The following is a 15,030-nucleotide window of genomic DNA, read 5'->3' as shown; positions in this document are numbered from 1 at the left end:
CGCACCGGGAGGGAGGACGGCGGTGGGGGCCCCCGGGGCCTGCGGGCGCGGAAGCTGTGCGGCCCGGAAAACAGCCCGGCAATTCCTGCAATACCATAGGAGCCTCCCCACGGGATGAGAACATCTCTGCACACAGACGTGCACACACCTGCTCAGAGTAGTGCTGTCCCCGCTGGGGGGGGGGAGGTGCTCAGGACGTCCCTCAGGTGACCCCGCAGTGAGTACTCAGCTCTAAGACAGGACGGGGTGCTGCCCCCCGATGCGACGTGGACGGACACCTGCAATCAGCTAACTCTGAGCAAAGAAGACTGTTCTCCTTAACGTGGGCGGGTGGGCCTCAGCCATTCAGTTCAAAGCCTTCCGGGCAAAGGGAGGAGGCTGCCCAGAAAAGCAGAAATTCTACCCGAAGCTGCAACTTGAACTTGGGTCCACACCGCGCATTTCAGACTTGCCAGCCTCCTCATTGCATGAGTCATTTCCTTAAAAGAAATCCTTTTTTGTTTTTTTAATGTTTATTTTCTTTTTGAGAGAGGGATAGAGAGACAGAGCGCGAGTGGGGGAGCGGCAGAGGCAGAGGGAGACACAGAATCCGAAGCAGGTGTCAGGCTCTGAGCTGTCAGCACAGAGCCCGACACGGGGCTTAAACTTGTGAACTGTGAGATCGTGATCTGAGCCGGAGTCGGACGCTAACTGACTGAACCACCCCGGTGCCCCGAAAGAAATCCGTTATACCTTATGTCCTCCTGGTTTCCTGGGCCACCCTGACTGACGGACGTCCTAACATTGGACTGGGTAGTGGTTGCACCGCTCTGTAAATTGACTCAGAATTACTAGTTGCACTTTAATTGGTGGATGTCACGGTGTGTAGTTTTGCCTCAAGAAAACTGTAACTGAACAACAGAAGCCCGGACGTGTCAGAGCTCAGCTCTAGCTACCACGTGCTCGGCCCCGGGCGACCGCACACCCCGGCACCTTCCCAGTGCAGCCCTCCCTGGTCCAGGCCCTCCTGAGCTCCAGCTCCTGCCCCGGCTCAGAAGGCCTAGACCTTCAGCAGCCTCAAAGCCCTGGGGGCCCAGACTGGGATTTGAGGCCCTGGCGAGGGTGGGGGGCACAGGCAGGGGACGCCCCCTGCAGGATCCAGCCTGGCCTCCGAGCAGGCAGAGAAGCCCGGTGAAGCCATAAAGCCGGGCACCGCGCCTGACAGGTCGTGGGTCTTGAGCCAGACGAGGCCTCCATAAATCACCTGGCCTTGACTAAGTGGGTGCTGGGTACCAGGGGTGAGGGACGGGGAGTGTCAGTGGGCCCAGAGAGGCCAGCGAGGCCACAGCAAACCTGTTGGGTCTCCACGTGGCAGTGTGGGGGCGAGTGCACATGTTAGGAGAGGGTGCACACGTGTGTGTCGATCGTGTCCGCATGTGAGCCCCTGCCTCATATTTTAAACTCTGAAGCACCCTGGATGGGTCGCCTGCCGGGCAGGAGGTGGGACGCCAGCCCCAGCAGAGCGCCAGGCAGTGGTGTGCCCGGAGGTGGGGGCAGCAGTGGGGGGACAGGGGAGAGGGGAGGGGGTCGGCCAGGGGAGGCCGCACTGGGGGCCGGAAGAGTGCAGTAGCAGAGAGAGGATAATCGATGGACACCACGGGTGGGGGGGGTCTCTCGGGGAGGCGGTGAGGGGGCTGCTGGGAGGCAGGAGTTTGATTTCATTTCTTATCGGACCTAGGCCGGTGGGTGCGAGGCCTGTGAAGCCGGCAGCCTCTGGCCGTCCTGTCCTGCGCCTGAAGCTTCAGCCCTTCGCCAGGCAGTCCCTCCCTCCTGGATCCCACTGCCTCAGGGGAGCCCGCCCTGCTGAGCCTGTCTTGCCCCAGTGGAGGCTGGGGCTACCTGAGGTCCCAGCATCGTGGGGTTTGGAGACCTGGATGGAATGGACTGTCCCGGGGCAGCAGACCCGTGCCAGCCTGTGCTCAGGGTCTGTACCGCGAGGCTGGCAGGGCAGGCTTGGCCCTGAGTGACCAGGAGAGACAAGCACACAGGCAGGAGTCCCAAGTCCAGCTTGTGCACAGGGCCAGGGACCTCTACCTTGTGTTCCCAAAGGGCCCCTGGGCCCCAGCTCAGCCTGCAGAACCTGGCCCACGGGTCTGCCCTGTACCGACTCGGCCCTGACAGGGGACTCACTTTTCCCGGGGCTCTTCTCCCTCTTCCCTGGATGAGGCCCCTAGAAACTTCTGCCCTGCCCCTGTGCCTGTGTGTGTGTGTGCTTGTGTGTGCAGGTGCCTGTGTGGGTTTACATGTGTGTCAATCTCTAGCCTCAAGTCTCCTAGGACCTGCGGCTCCCACTCCCTCTCTCTCAAGGATGTGCCTTGGCCCCCGCAGTCAGGACTGTCCTGCTGGCTGTCCCCCCACCCCATTGCCCTGGGGCTACTGCCATTGCCTTGCTTCTCCTGACTCCGGAATCAGGGGCTTCCTAGCCTGACCCCCCAGCCTGCTGGTGGCCTCACCCCACCAGATTCCTCCATGCCCTCACTACTATCTCGGAAAAACCCTGTCCCCACCCCTGCCACTCAAGGCCTCTGGGGTCAGGACACTGCTGACCCCGGTCTCATCTGTGTCCCCCAAGCCCATCATGGGGACATGGTGCCCCCTGCCTGCCCTTTGCCCCTGCCCTTCCCTCTGTGTCCCTGGAAGCCGCGTCCAGCACTCCTGGGAGCATTACGCAGGACACTCAGGTCCCTTCTGACACAAGATGTGTCAATCCAGGTCTTAAGTTTGGGGTCGAAAATGGAACTTTCTCAGTACCGCTCCAAGAAACGATGCAAAAAGCATTCTCATGTGCAGATGAATGGGGGCTGCAGGGACACTTTGGGGGCATCTCTGGTCTCCAAGGCTGGGGGTTTCCTGGCACACCCTAAAATCAGGATTTGGGAAGCGGAGACCTGGGGTCTTGGGCAAAGTGCAAACCTAGGGCCATTCTCTTCCAAAAGCATTTGGGGTCCCAAGTGGGGCCAATGGCCGCAGACCCCACCTTCAGGGGCTGCCTGCAGGGGCAGGAGCTGTCCACCCCCACATTAAGGATCCTAGTGGGGCCTTGAAAGGGATCGGGAAGGGCCTGGATGGTACTGAGTCTCACATGAAGCTGAGGCTGAGACCTGCCTGTGGGGTAGGAGCCGGGCCCCAGGGTAGCGTGGAGAGGCTGCGAGGGGTGGGGACAGGTCTAGAACCCTTCCCTGTGGGCTCTCTGTGGACAGAGCCTGGTGGCCTCAGTGTCCCCAGAAGGCCTAGCTCAGACACGGCACGCAGGAGGCATGAGATAAACTCCCATGCTGCAAAGGGGTGTGATCTGAACCCCCCAGTTCCTGCCCTGGAATGCCATCCCCCAGCTGCCCCCTCCTCCCCGAGCAACGTGGGGCTGTCTTTTCCTACCCTGCGGCAGGCTGGGTGGCACGTGCCCACCATGTCAGGGCAGCTGGACCAGGCCCCTGCAAAGGAAGATGTGCGTCCCCCCCGAGCAGACCGAGGGGCCCCGCCCCATGCTGTGGGAGGCATCCTGAAGAGGCTTCCCACCCCTCCACAGCCCATCCCCGCTGCCAAGCCGGGACAGGGGCGCAGAGCTCAGGGTTTATCGTCCCAGTGCTGACACTGTGCGGAATGGAGCCACGCGGGAGCTGGGAGGGTCGGGGATAGGGATGGGTCACAGAACAGCGGCGCCACAGGGACCACACCGCAGCCAGGAGAGGAATGTGCCTGCCATGGGTCCCAGCAGGCCCTGGCCGGGCACTTACTGTGTCTACGGCTGTGGGTGGTGAAAACTCTGTGGGCCATGGTCTTCAGAAGCTGGTTCCGGGCCTGACGGACCCCTCTGACCCTCCCACAGACCCTCCTAGATGGTCTGGGTACCAGGAAGATGGCTGGGCTGCTGATGCTGAACTGAGCCATGCAGAAGGGAGAGCAGGGAACTTTCTGGATGAAGACTAAGTGATGGGGGACAGTGGGGGCCTAGGAGGGGCTCCAGGGGCAGACTGCATTCTGGGGCCCTTCCCTGCAGGACTCAGGCCTCCCCCACCTCTCGACCCCGGTGCTCACGTGGGGCCCCGGGACGCTCAGGCGCAGACCGCTCTAGAGGCCGCCGGAGACAGGGTGATGGTCTCGGTGGCCTGCTGGCTGCTGGAGCACAGCGAGTGGCCGGAGCCGCGCTGGAAGCGGACCCGGCACGGCAGGGAGTGGCCGGCGCCGGCGGGCCCGCGGGCACTCCTGGCGCGGAGCGAGCGCCGGCGGTACTCGCGGTAATTCTTGGTGAGCAGCGTGTAGAGGAAGGGGTTGACGCAGCTGTTGCCATAGGTGAGGCAGGTGGTCAGGTAGTTGACGATGCGCGCAGTGCGCGGCGTCAGCGTCTGGGCCCCGCGGTACTGGGCGAGGAGCTGCCACAGCCAGAAGGGCAGGAAGCAGGCCCAGAAGAGCAGCACGATGCCCAGGATGAGGTAGAGCACCTTGGGGTTGGGCAGCCGCCGCGTCTGCGTGAAGGAGGCCCGCTGGGACAGCCAGTAGGCCCGGGCCAGGCGCACGTACAGCAGCCCGATGACCGTGCCGGGCCCCACGATGCTCGTCCCGAAGAGCAGGGTCAGGTAGGCGCGGTGGGCACGCGGGCCCCACACCGGGAGGCAGAGGCTCTTGTGGCCCCTGTGGACCAGCCGGATGGCCAGCATCATGGGCAGCGCCAGCAGCAGCGCCAGCAGCCACGTGCCCAGGGCGAGGACCTTGCGGTAACCCTTGGAGCGCTGCACCGTGTCCAGCGGCCTCAGCACCGCGGCGTAGCGCTCGCTGCTCATGACGGTCAGGGTGAAGATGCTGGCGTGCATGGTCAGGAAGTCCAGGCTGAAGAGAACTCGGCAGCCCACGTCGCCAAAGTGCCACTCCTTGGTGACGTAGGTGGCCACGATGAAGGGGATGCTGAGCAGGTAGAGGAGGTCGGCCAGCGCCAGGTTGACGACATAGACAGACATGGAGGCTGAGGTGTGCAGGACGCGGCACATGACCACCAGCGTGTACGCGTTGCCGGCCACGCCCACCACGCCCATGGCCGACAGCACTGCCCCGATGGCACCCGTGGCCACCAGGTCCTCCAGGGAGCTGGGCTCTGTGGGGCTGGCCCACGAGCGGTTGAGGGATGCGTTGGGGGCAGCAGACGGCTCGGGGAAACTGCTCACGGGCGCGGGGCTCAGCGCCATCTCACGCGGGGCTCCGTGCGGGGGCGTGCTGCTCCTTTGGACGGGGAGGGGGCATCTGTGGGCAACAAGCGTGCTCTGTGGGAGAAGACGCTCATTAAAGATGCAGCTGAGGCAACCACCACGCTTCCAGAAGGCTGTGTGAGGGCACAGTCCCCACCGGGCTCAGGGGCCTGCAGAGGGACAAGCCTCATCGTCTCCCGATGCCCCTTTGGGGACTCTCTGTTCAGAGCCCTACGGCTCTACCTCATTTTCCCCAGCTTTCCAGGGGGCCCAGAGAACCACCCAGACCAGCTGTCCCTAGTGCATGCCTCCGCAGCACCCCCAGCCCAGCCTCAGAGCAAGTCCAAAGGCCTGTGGGGTTGACTGGTCTTTTCTGCAAACCAGAACACCGCAGGGCAGCCCCAGGGGGTCAGCAGTGGGTGGAGCCAGGAGTCCTCTGCAGGCCGAGGGCTGTGCTATTCACAGAGTCCTTTCTCCCAACTGTTTTCTCCTGCACACTTCAAAAAAATGTGTTTAGATTACTAAAGTAATATTCACTGATTTTAAAAGTTAAACCAGGAAAATATTCCCCCTGGCAAACAGGGGGAAGCACCTGTAATCTCTCTTTATCCACAGGGGGGAAATGAGCCTTGATTCCTACCTCATGCCATTCACAAAATAATTCAAGGTGGATTGTGGACCTGTGTATAATAGGTTAAATCAACCAAGCTAGCTAGCTTCTGGAAGAAATGCAGAATACCTGCGTGACCACGGGCAGGCAAAGATTTCTCAAAAAAGAACAGAAAACACTTGAAATGAAACAGGAGACCAAGCAGGTGGACTTCATTAAAATCAGCGACTTTGCTGAGAGTAAAAATGTAAATTAAATCATGAACCAGGAAAAGACTTTCAGAAGACAAAGAACTACTAACCAAAATATATGAAAGAACTAAATAGACACAGACTAAGGACTCAATTGGAGGGAGAAAAAAAGAGATTTGAACAGGAACTTTTCAAAAGAAGTACCCAAATGGCCCAGAAGCACATGAAGAAATGCTCAACATCATCAGTCGTCAGGGAAGCAGAGTTCAAAACCACAGTGCGCCCAACCTAATGGCTACGATCAGAAAACAGATACAGGTGTCTGGGCTGACGGAGGAGCCGGTGGGAGCGTGAAATGGCGCAGCCCCTTTGGAAAGCAACGTGGCACCATCAGTAAAGCGGGACATGTCCTCTTCCTGAGCCTGGGTCTGCCCCCGGAGAGAAGTAAGTACAATTCTCCACAAAGAGACAAGCGTGAGAACGTTGACAGCAGCTTATTTCTGATACCCAAGAGCTGGAAACAGCCCAAACTTCCATACGTAGAAGCGTGGATCAACAGACTGACATCTCCCTAGAAGTGCTCTGCAGCAGTGAAGTGGGTGGGGTTGCCGCTTGAGTCGGTAACTTGGAGGAAACTCGCCCATGCTACGTTGAGCGAAGGAAACCAGACAGAAAACACAGCTGTGTGGGGCCCTTACGGGACCTTCATGCACCGGCAAGATGCTCTGTGACAGTGGAGGTCAGAGTAGTGGTTACCTACTCTGTCAACTGGTAGGGGCACTGGGGAGTCCTCGGGGGGTGGGACTGAAGCAGGCTATGTCCTGATCTGGGTGGTGGTCACACGCATGGACACAGACACATGTACTTAAGACCTGTGCTTCCTGGACGAAGATTATCCTCACAAGAAGAACCGCCCCCCCCAAAAAAAGTGGGATACTTAACTGCAGGGGGCGGGGTCTGTGTCACCCCACGTCCCGGTGTCCAGGGATAATAATGGCTTCAGGCGTTCTCCCTCTGCACGTCCAGTGGCGGTAATAACAACGGTGAGTCTGGACTGTCCCACCCTCAGTGACCAGAGCCCCGCGTGCTCTGAGGACCGGCCCAGCCTCCGGTCGGGTGCCCGGCCAGGGTGCCCCTGTACCCCCCATGCTGAGGGCTGCAGGCCTTGAGGGAGGGACCACCAGGAGGGATGTGAAGCGCCCCCCCCCCCGCCCGCCCAGATCCTGCGGCTTCCAAGAGGGCCTTGCGCTCACAGTCCGCAAGCAGCCCATGCCAGGCACCGCGGGGCCGGCGGGAGGGCGCCCCGACACCCGGACGCCCCTTTGCCTCGACGCCCCTGTCCTGCTCCCTGACAGCCCCACGCCCCCAGCCCCGGCCGCGCACTCGCGCTGGTGTCCTGCTCCTCACTTACCAAGCGTGGGGTCCGTCCCGAGTCCTGGGTCACCGAGCACGTCCCCAAGTTCCCGGGTCGGCGGAGGGGCGCCCGCCCCTAGGTCCCACCGGGAAAGCCGCACTCGCGTCCGGACCCGGACCCGGGTCGTCGCCGCCACCTGCCCCGCCGCCAGCTGAGAATGCGCCGCGCGGGTATTAATAACCCGGGGCCGAGGGGGGCGCTGGAAGGAGCGGACGCGGCTGGGGGCGCTTGGGGGCGTGGGGGCGGTGCTGGAGGGAGGGGGCGGTGCGGGGGGCGGTGCTGGAGGAATGGGGGGCGGTGCTGGGGGCGGTGCTGGAGGAATGGGGGCGGTGCTGGAGTGAGGGGGCGGTGCGGGGGGCGGTGCTGGAGGAAAGGGGGGCGGTGCTGGGGGGAGGGGGCGGTGCTGGGGGCGGTGCTGGAGGAATGGGGGGCGGTGCTGGGGGAGGGGGCGGTGCGGGGGGCGGTGCTGGAGGAATGGGGGCGGTGCGGGGGGTGGTGTTGGAGGAATGGGGGGCAGTGCTGGGGGAGGGGGCGGTGCGGAAGGCGGTGCTGGAGAAATGGGGGCGGAGCGGGGGGGAGGTGCTGGGGGGAGGGGGAGGTGCGGGGTCGGTGCTGGAGGCATGGAGGCGGTGCGGGGGGCGGTGCTGGAGTGAGGGGGCGGTGAGGGGGGCGGTGCTGGAGGAATGGGGGGCGGTGCGGGGGGCGGTGATGGAGGGAGGGGGCGGTGTGGAGGGAGGGGCGGTGAGGGGGGCGGTGCTGGAGAAAGGGGGCGGTGCGGGAGGGGCGGTGCTGGAGGCAGGGGGAGGTGCGGGCGTGGTGCTGGAGGGAGGGGGTGGTGCGGGGGGGCGGTGCTGGAGGGAGGGGGAGGTGCGGAGGCAGTGCTGGACCAAAGGGGGCAGTGTGGGGGTGGTGCTGGAGGGAGGGGGCATGGCAGGGGGCGTGGCGGTGTTGGCCAGAGAAGAGTCCAGCACAAGTGGGATCATTCCCGCTGGGAGAGAGGTGAGGAGGCAGGAGCGGGTGTCGAGGGGAGAGGCAGACGGGGTTAGGGGGCGCCTCCCCGGGTGAGAAAAGGCAGGAGCTGGAACACTAGGGCCAAGGACCACAGGTCGCGGTCAGTGGCCGGCAGCCCAAGTGGGAGTCTGAGCAGGGCTCACCCTGAGTGAAACAGACGCCTCGCCCCTCTGTGCCTGCTCCCCTCAGTTTCCCTGAGCTCCTGGGACTCTTGGTTGTCAATCAGGCCCTGGACCTGCGTGCAAGCTGCAGGGGGACAGTGGGGGGGGGTGTTGAGAGACTGACCAGGCCATGACCCAGTGGCATTAATGACATTCACATTGTGCAACCATCACCATCTCCAAGTTTTTCCTTTTCCCAATCTGGAACTGTCCCATCAAACAGTGTCTCCACCCCGAATCTTATGTCTCTATGGGTGTCACTCCCTGTGAGGGCCGTCATACAGAATTTGTCCTTTAATGTCTGGTTTCTTTCCCTTACTATAATGTTCTAAAGGGTCATCCGTGTAGTGTCTGAACTTCCTTTTCACTGCTGAATAAGGTTCCATTGTGTGTATGACCCACGTTCTGTCCTTCATCTGTGACCACTGGCTATGCCCCCTCTGGAAGCTGTTTTGTTTAACAATTTCCCGCCCCTTTTGTGCATGCTATTCTTTCCTTTATCGCTGAAAAATCTTAACCATCCTTATTGTCAGGTCTTTTCAATTTTTTTTTTAACATTTATTTACTTTTGAGACAGAGAGAGACAGAGCATGAACAGGGGAGGGTCAGAGAGAGGGAGACACAGAATCTGAAACAGGCTCCAGGCTCTGAGCGGTCAGCACAGAGCCCGACGCGGGGCTCAAACTCACGGACCGTGAGATCATGACCTGAGCCGAAGTCGGACGCTTAGCCGACTGAGCCACCCAGGCGCCCCTTGTCAGGTCTTTTCAGACAGCTCCATCATTCTCAGGGAGCCCGGCACTCTATGAACACTGCTCCCCACTCCTCGCTGGCAGATGGAGACCTGAGCCTGTGGATCTCAGTACAGGAGAGTCTCACTGCTCTTAGACAAGTGGACTGACTCATAGACGGGTCTGACTCTCACCCTCTCCCTCCATGGGCAGGTGACTCAGTCTGATGGGGCTTAGCATGTTGGGGCTTATCTGCCGCCTTTGGTCCAAACACCCCCATAACCCAAGAGTGTCCGGTCACAGAAACCTCCAGGTTACAGCCCTTGGCCAGCTGCCAAGGTGGCCGAGCAGCTCAGCCTGAGGCCTGAGCCCTCAGGGCCACAGACTGGGAGGTACAGATGACCAAGGACAGTCATCATCAAAAACATGGGTCAGCTCCCTGCCCTTCCAGGATCCACCTTTGTGTCTCCTCTCCTGGTCCTGCAGAGTCACAGGCCACACAGCCCACGGCCCTCTCTCCATTTGCACCACGAGGAAAGGACAGGCGCACATCCAGCGTGCTTGCTGGACAGACCCGCAGACAGTGGGGAAGGGGCTGGGCAACAGGAGCCAGGCGTGGGGAGAGGAAGGTAGGGAGGGGCCCGAAGGTGCTGGTGGCCAGGGGCAGCCCTTGTCGGTGGGGGACACCGAGAACCTTCCTCTTCTGCGTGGTGACTCAGCCTGGACCTGAGAGGCTCACTGCTCAGTCCAGAGCCAGGGGCAGGGGCACGGGGCCAGGGTTCCTGCGAGAAATGGGAATTTGGGGCTGTTGCTGCCCTCAGGAGTTGTGGGGGCCCCACAAATCTATTGTGCTCTGTGCAAAAGTAACCCTGCGTGACTGTGATTCACTATATGGACCATTAAATCATAAATTATAATCCTAAAACCCTCACTTCCCATAAATGTGAATTTAACTTTGCTTTTTGGGTTCATTATATTTTGAAATAATAATTTTTCTGTAAGAACTCATTTCCAATTGCATTACTAAATTCTGTGGAAAATGAGGTTCCATAGACAGAAATCTGGCTTCTTAACAGGTGCCCCATTCAGCCCCAGCACAGACTTGTCAAAGAGGCACATTCTTGTCACTGCCTCCTTTCTTCCCCTTAAAACAAACCGGCCAGAGAAGGATAAAGGGGAGGAGGCAGGACTAGGGGGTGGGGAAGCGCACCCCTGGCAGGGTCCAGGCAAAGGCTGTCTGTGGGACGAGGCCCACCTTGGCAGAAACGGCCAGGCTGTAGCCCCATCCGGAACTCAGGCAGGGCCATGGGCGCCCTGCACAGCCCACAGCTGAGGACGCCCGGCCCCAGAAGGTCCCGGCAGGGATGTACCTGCCTGGCTGCCCCATGGCCTCCCCAGGACTCCTCTGTAGTCAGTGGCTAACTGCACTTTTCCAGAAGACCCTTCCCTTGGTGATGCTGCTAATGTTGCCCTTTGCTTTCAATTTCAGAAGCTGCACATTTTCCAGTCCTGGTTCTAAACAGCTCAGACAAACACAGGTCTCCAGTTGGGGGTGACCCCTGTTAATCAGTGGAGAGCCTCCGGCATCTGAGCAAGCACTTGAGCTCGCACAGAGCAGTGTCAGGTGCAGAGTGCTCCCCTGACTTAACATGTCCTTGGTGGGGGCGCCTGGCTGGCTCAGTCGGTTGAGTGTCCGACTTCGGCTCAGGTCACGGTCTTGTGGTTTGTGAATTTGAGCCCCATGACGGGCTCTCTGCTGTCAGAGCAGAGCCCATTTTGGATCCTCTGTCTCCCTCTCACTCTGCCTCTCCTCCGCTCGTGTGCATGCTCTCTCTCTCTCTCTCTCTAAAATAAATAAACATTAAAAGAAAATGTCCAAGCTTGGGGAAGCTGAGGTGCAGGGTGAGTGGGGAGAAATTTCAAGTGCACGAAACAATGTCTTCTCCCAGTCCTGACCCTTCGTCCCCTGGGGAAGGTACGTGGGTCCCCACCTCTTGGAGAGGTACCGTGGGTCTGAACACTGCAGCCTCCCCGGTCCCAGTGGGGCTACTCAGGCTTGGTGACCTGCGGAAAAGGCCTGATTAAGGTCTACAAAACCTCGGTTCTGAGTAAAAAGGCTGTTTGCAAAGCCCCTGAGAGCCATTCTGGGGTCTTCAAAGGTGGGACTTGATGTCCAAGTGAGGGTAGAAACTGCAGGGGTTCCAGATTTCTCCCGCAAGCAGTTTAACCAAGGCCATGTGCATCCGTGGAGTGTAACTCCTGACAATGTCCATGTAGCAGTGTGCAGAGGGTCCTTTCCCTCAGCATGGTGGCCCTACTCCTCCTATCTGCCTCCGAAACAAGTTCAGGAGCTCCACTTCCTTCCTGAGGACCATCGACCCCATCCATGAAAGCAGCAGTGGGGTGCCCCAGCCCCAAAACTAATGGAGGGGCCTCTTCAAAGCGGTGGGTGTCCTGTCCCTGTACATCTCTCCTGGGAACTTCCTTCACCATCACATCACCATCACCATCACCATCACCATCACCATCACATCACCATGGTCACTGTAACCACCCGCCAACATCACCACTAGCATCACCATCCCCATGACCGTCACCACCGTCCCCACCACCTCCACGACCAGCATCGCCGCCACTATCATCATTTTTACTCTCGCTCAGTATATAACACGTAACTGTGACCACCATCTAGATCAAATGACTGTATTTTCAGTATTTGTTTCAGATTGTTGTTTTAGGAAATAATACATCCATAGCCCTCACTCCCCTTCTCCCCCCCTCCCTAGAGCGCCACTGCCCCGACTTTGGAGCAACTCGCAAACTTTTTTTTTGGCCAGGTACTTCCCGTGTGCAATTCATAATGTGCTTTAAAATGTTCATAAATGGGACTGTACTATACTTATCCTTTTCCAATCTTCTGTTTTCTCTCCATCGGAAAAACAAGAGCTCCTTCACCCCTCTGAAAGGCTCTGGCGTATTCCACCGCATGCATCCTGGCTGGTTTCCGGGGACCCCCTCCACCCCATCCCAAGGGCCAGCAGCTGACCAGACTGACTCCGGCAGGGCTCCGGGCCAGACACAGAGGTGGTCAAGGAGATCTGGACTCCGGCCGCGTCAGTGGGAATCGGGGGCCTTCCCTTGTCGACTGGGTGGCCTCGGGGGAGTTACCGTACCTCTCTGTGCCTCAACGTCCTCGTCTGTCAAGTGCCGCTGGAAGTAGAAGTGGCCTCGTCAGAGTGCCGTGAGTTTTCAATGAGCTTTAAGCGCGTGAGTGCTGCACGACGCAGGTGCGCAGGTGGCGCTCAGAAACCACGGGCTGTTAGGAGGATGATGGTGATGAACATGAAGGCGACGCCGTGGTCCCTGCCGTCAGGGAGTCTTCTGTCTACGTGGTGAGAGTGGCGCTCAGCATGCACACGGCCGGCCACCCGGCCCCGGGGGACCTGCATCTGGGCAGCACCATTTGGGCTCTTGGCAGTGGGAGGAGAAACCTCCCAGGTGGCCAGGGGAGCGGGTCCGGGAGGGTGTCCTGGCCGAGGGGCTACCTGGGCTGCGGGGCTGCTGGGATGTGGCAGGAGGAGGTTCTGCTAAGTCTTAGGGGCCCGTGCAGTGTGACCTGCCGGGCAGCAGGCTGAAGACAGAGACTGAGATGGGACAGGCCACCTCAGTGTCCCAGCTGAGGCCGAGGTGGCCGTGTGTCCCCTGCTCCGGGGACCTGGATATCTGCCCTGTGCTCCAGCAGCAGCTGCAGCAGCAAGGCCCAGAGGCCCCCAGGCCTGAGTCGCCAGAAGGTCAAACTCCAGAGGGGAGCGCCCCCTTCCTTGCAGTGCGTGGGCCCTCTGGGGGACGGGCTACATCTGGACTCAGCGTCCCCTCCTCGTGTCCTGGCGGTGACTACAGCCCAGCCCTCAGCCTGTGACCCTGAGCACCTGCTCTACCCTGGGGTCGGGGGAGGAGAGTCTCAGACACCATTTGTCCTCCTACCTAAGACAGGAAGTGCTAGAGAATCCTGAGAAACATAAAGGCTTTCTGTCTGTAGATGGGGCAGGTCTCCTTCCCTGAAGCACCGCCTCCACCCACGTTGCCCCCCAACAAAGGAAACTCAGGGGCGGATTGGAGACACTCTGTTTTTCTCTGCTGGGTTTCCTCCAAGCTCCTGGGGTCCAGCTGCTGGAGACCACAGGCCACCTCAGAGAAAATCTCCTCCAACGCAAAGAAGCCCCTCACACCCTGGGGCGGGAGGGCTCAGACTGGCGCAGGCCCCTCCGGGGAGGGAAGAGACGCAAGTGTGCTTGTGGTCAGCCACATAGACGTACGTCCCAATGGTGTCCATTGAGGTCTTACTGGCGTAAACCGTCAGGAGAGCTGGCCAGTCCTGACCTCCTGCTTCTCTTGGAAACGCAGCAGCTCTGGGGTCATGGGGCCCCCGCCTGATGGGCAGCTGCCCCGGGGGTGAGGGGATGTTCCGGGACCTGCAGGGATTCCACGCCTCGCTGGCCCCCTCCAGGAGGCATACGCTCGGTGTCCACCGCCCCTCCCTCGGGCCCCTGCCCTCTGTGTCCTGCGCTCTGGGCCTGGTTCCTATGCCACAGGCGGGTCTGTCCTCGGGCTGGTGCAGCGGCGCCTGATAGGATACAGGGGTCCCAGTTAAATTCGGTTTTCTGATCAACAACAAATAATTTTTACTGCTGCCTGGACATCGGACAGGAACGACCCTCCACAGGGACCTGCCTGAGCTGTGAATGCAAGTGAGTGTAGTTGTTTGTGGTGCTGATTCAAATTCAGAGAGAAAATCCGCCCTGTGATCTGAGGCAGCGTGAGGGCCAGCCGTGCCCTTAGCAGCCTGAACGGATGCAGCTGTTTTCAGTGGAGAGAATAATTCGCATTGGAGCCCTGTCTGAGGGCGTTCGGGGGTGGGGGTTGTTTTCACGGGTCCCCTGGGACGAGCACACAGGTATCTCTACTCTGGACTGATGTGCTATGACTTTCACATTTGATTTTTTAAGTTTGAGGTGAAATTCTCATAACCTATTATGCAATTAACTACTGTGCAACTGTCACCTCTATCCAGTTCTAGAACATTGTCAGTGTCTCCAAAGGAGACCCTACACCCGTTGAGCAATGACTCCGCTTCCCCCTTTCCCCCGGTCCCTGGCAAGCATGATCAGCTCTGTCTCTGTGCAGTTGTCTATTAGACATCCACGTGAGTGGAGTCCTACGGCATGGCCTCCCCCCACCGGGCGTGACGCTCTGGGAGTTCGTCCACACTGTGGCGTGCGCCAGTGCCTCACTCCTCTTATGGTGAATAACGCTCCGTTGCACGAACGTGTCGCATTTGTTCACCCCTTCATCTGGCCATTTGGACTGTGAACGGTGCTGTGACGAACACGTACCTACATGGTTACCTACTGGGCACGTCATTCAGATGGTGGCTACATATTTCATTTTGGGAGGATTTCATTTTTGTTTTGCTTTCGCCATCACCTGGTGAGTCGGTGTCTTCTCTGTTTTCAGGTGGGACGTGCTCAGGCACTACCGGCAGTCTGGTATGGAGGGGAGCTCTCGCCTGGGCGCTGCCGGAGGACTGCCTGGCCCTGACCAGCACCCCCAGTACTGCCAAGAAGCCTGGTCATTGAGGAAAAACAAAAAGAGGCTGCCCCAAACAAGGGTTGGCTGGAATAATGGATGAATGGACT

At 59.7% G+C, this 15,030-nt stretch overlaps 1 protein-coding gene across 1 annotated transcript; it reads right to left on the bottom strand.

The window, feature by feature from the left end:
* Nucleotides 1–1,720: 1,720 nt before the first annotated feature.
* UTS2R (urotensin 2 receptor) lies at nt 1,721–7,627 on the bottom strand. The gene is made up of 2 exons (XM_043585463.1): nt 7,429–7,627; nt 1,721–5,291 (listed from the first exon to the last, which is right to left on the bottom strand). The coding sequence occupies exon 2, from the start codon at nt 5,214–5,216 to the stop codon at nt 4,092–4,094; it is 1,125 nt and encodes a 374-aa protein (XP_043441398.1). The 5' UTR covers nt 5,217–5,291; nt 7,429–7,627; the 3' UTR covers nt 1,721–4,091.
* Nucleotides 7,628–15,030: the final 7,403 nt, after the last annotated feature.

Source organism: Prionailurus bengalensis, chromosome E1 (genome assembly GCF_016509475.1).
Source record: "Prionailurus bengalensis isolate Pbe53 chromosome E1, Fcat_Pben_1.1_paternal_pri, whole genome shotgun sequence".
Lineage (NCBI taxonomy): Eukaryota > Metazoa > Chordata > Mammalia > Carnivora > Felidae > Prionailurus > Prionailurus bengalensis.
Note: the sequence above shows the minus strand (reverse complement) of the source record. Positions and strands in the feature narration are given on the sequence as shown.

Bases quoted from the DNA above. Each gene is read 5' to 3' on its own strand.
- UTS2R (XM_043585463.1), bottom strand. From the start codon at position 5,216: ATGGCGCTGAGCCCCGCGCCCGTGAGCAGTTTCCCCGAGCCGTCTGCT.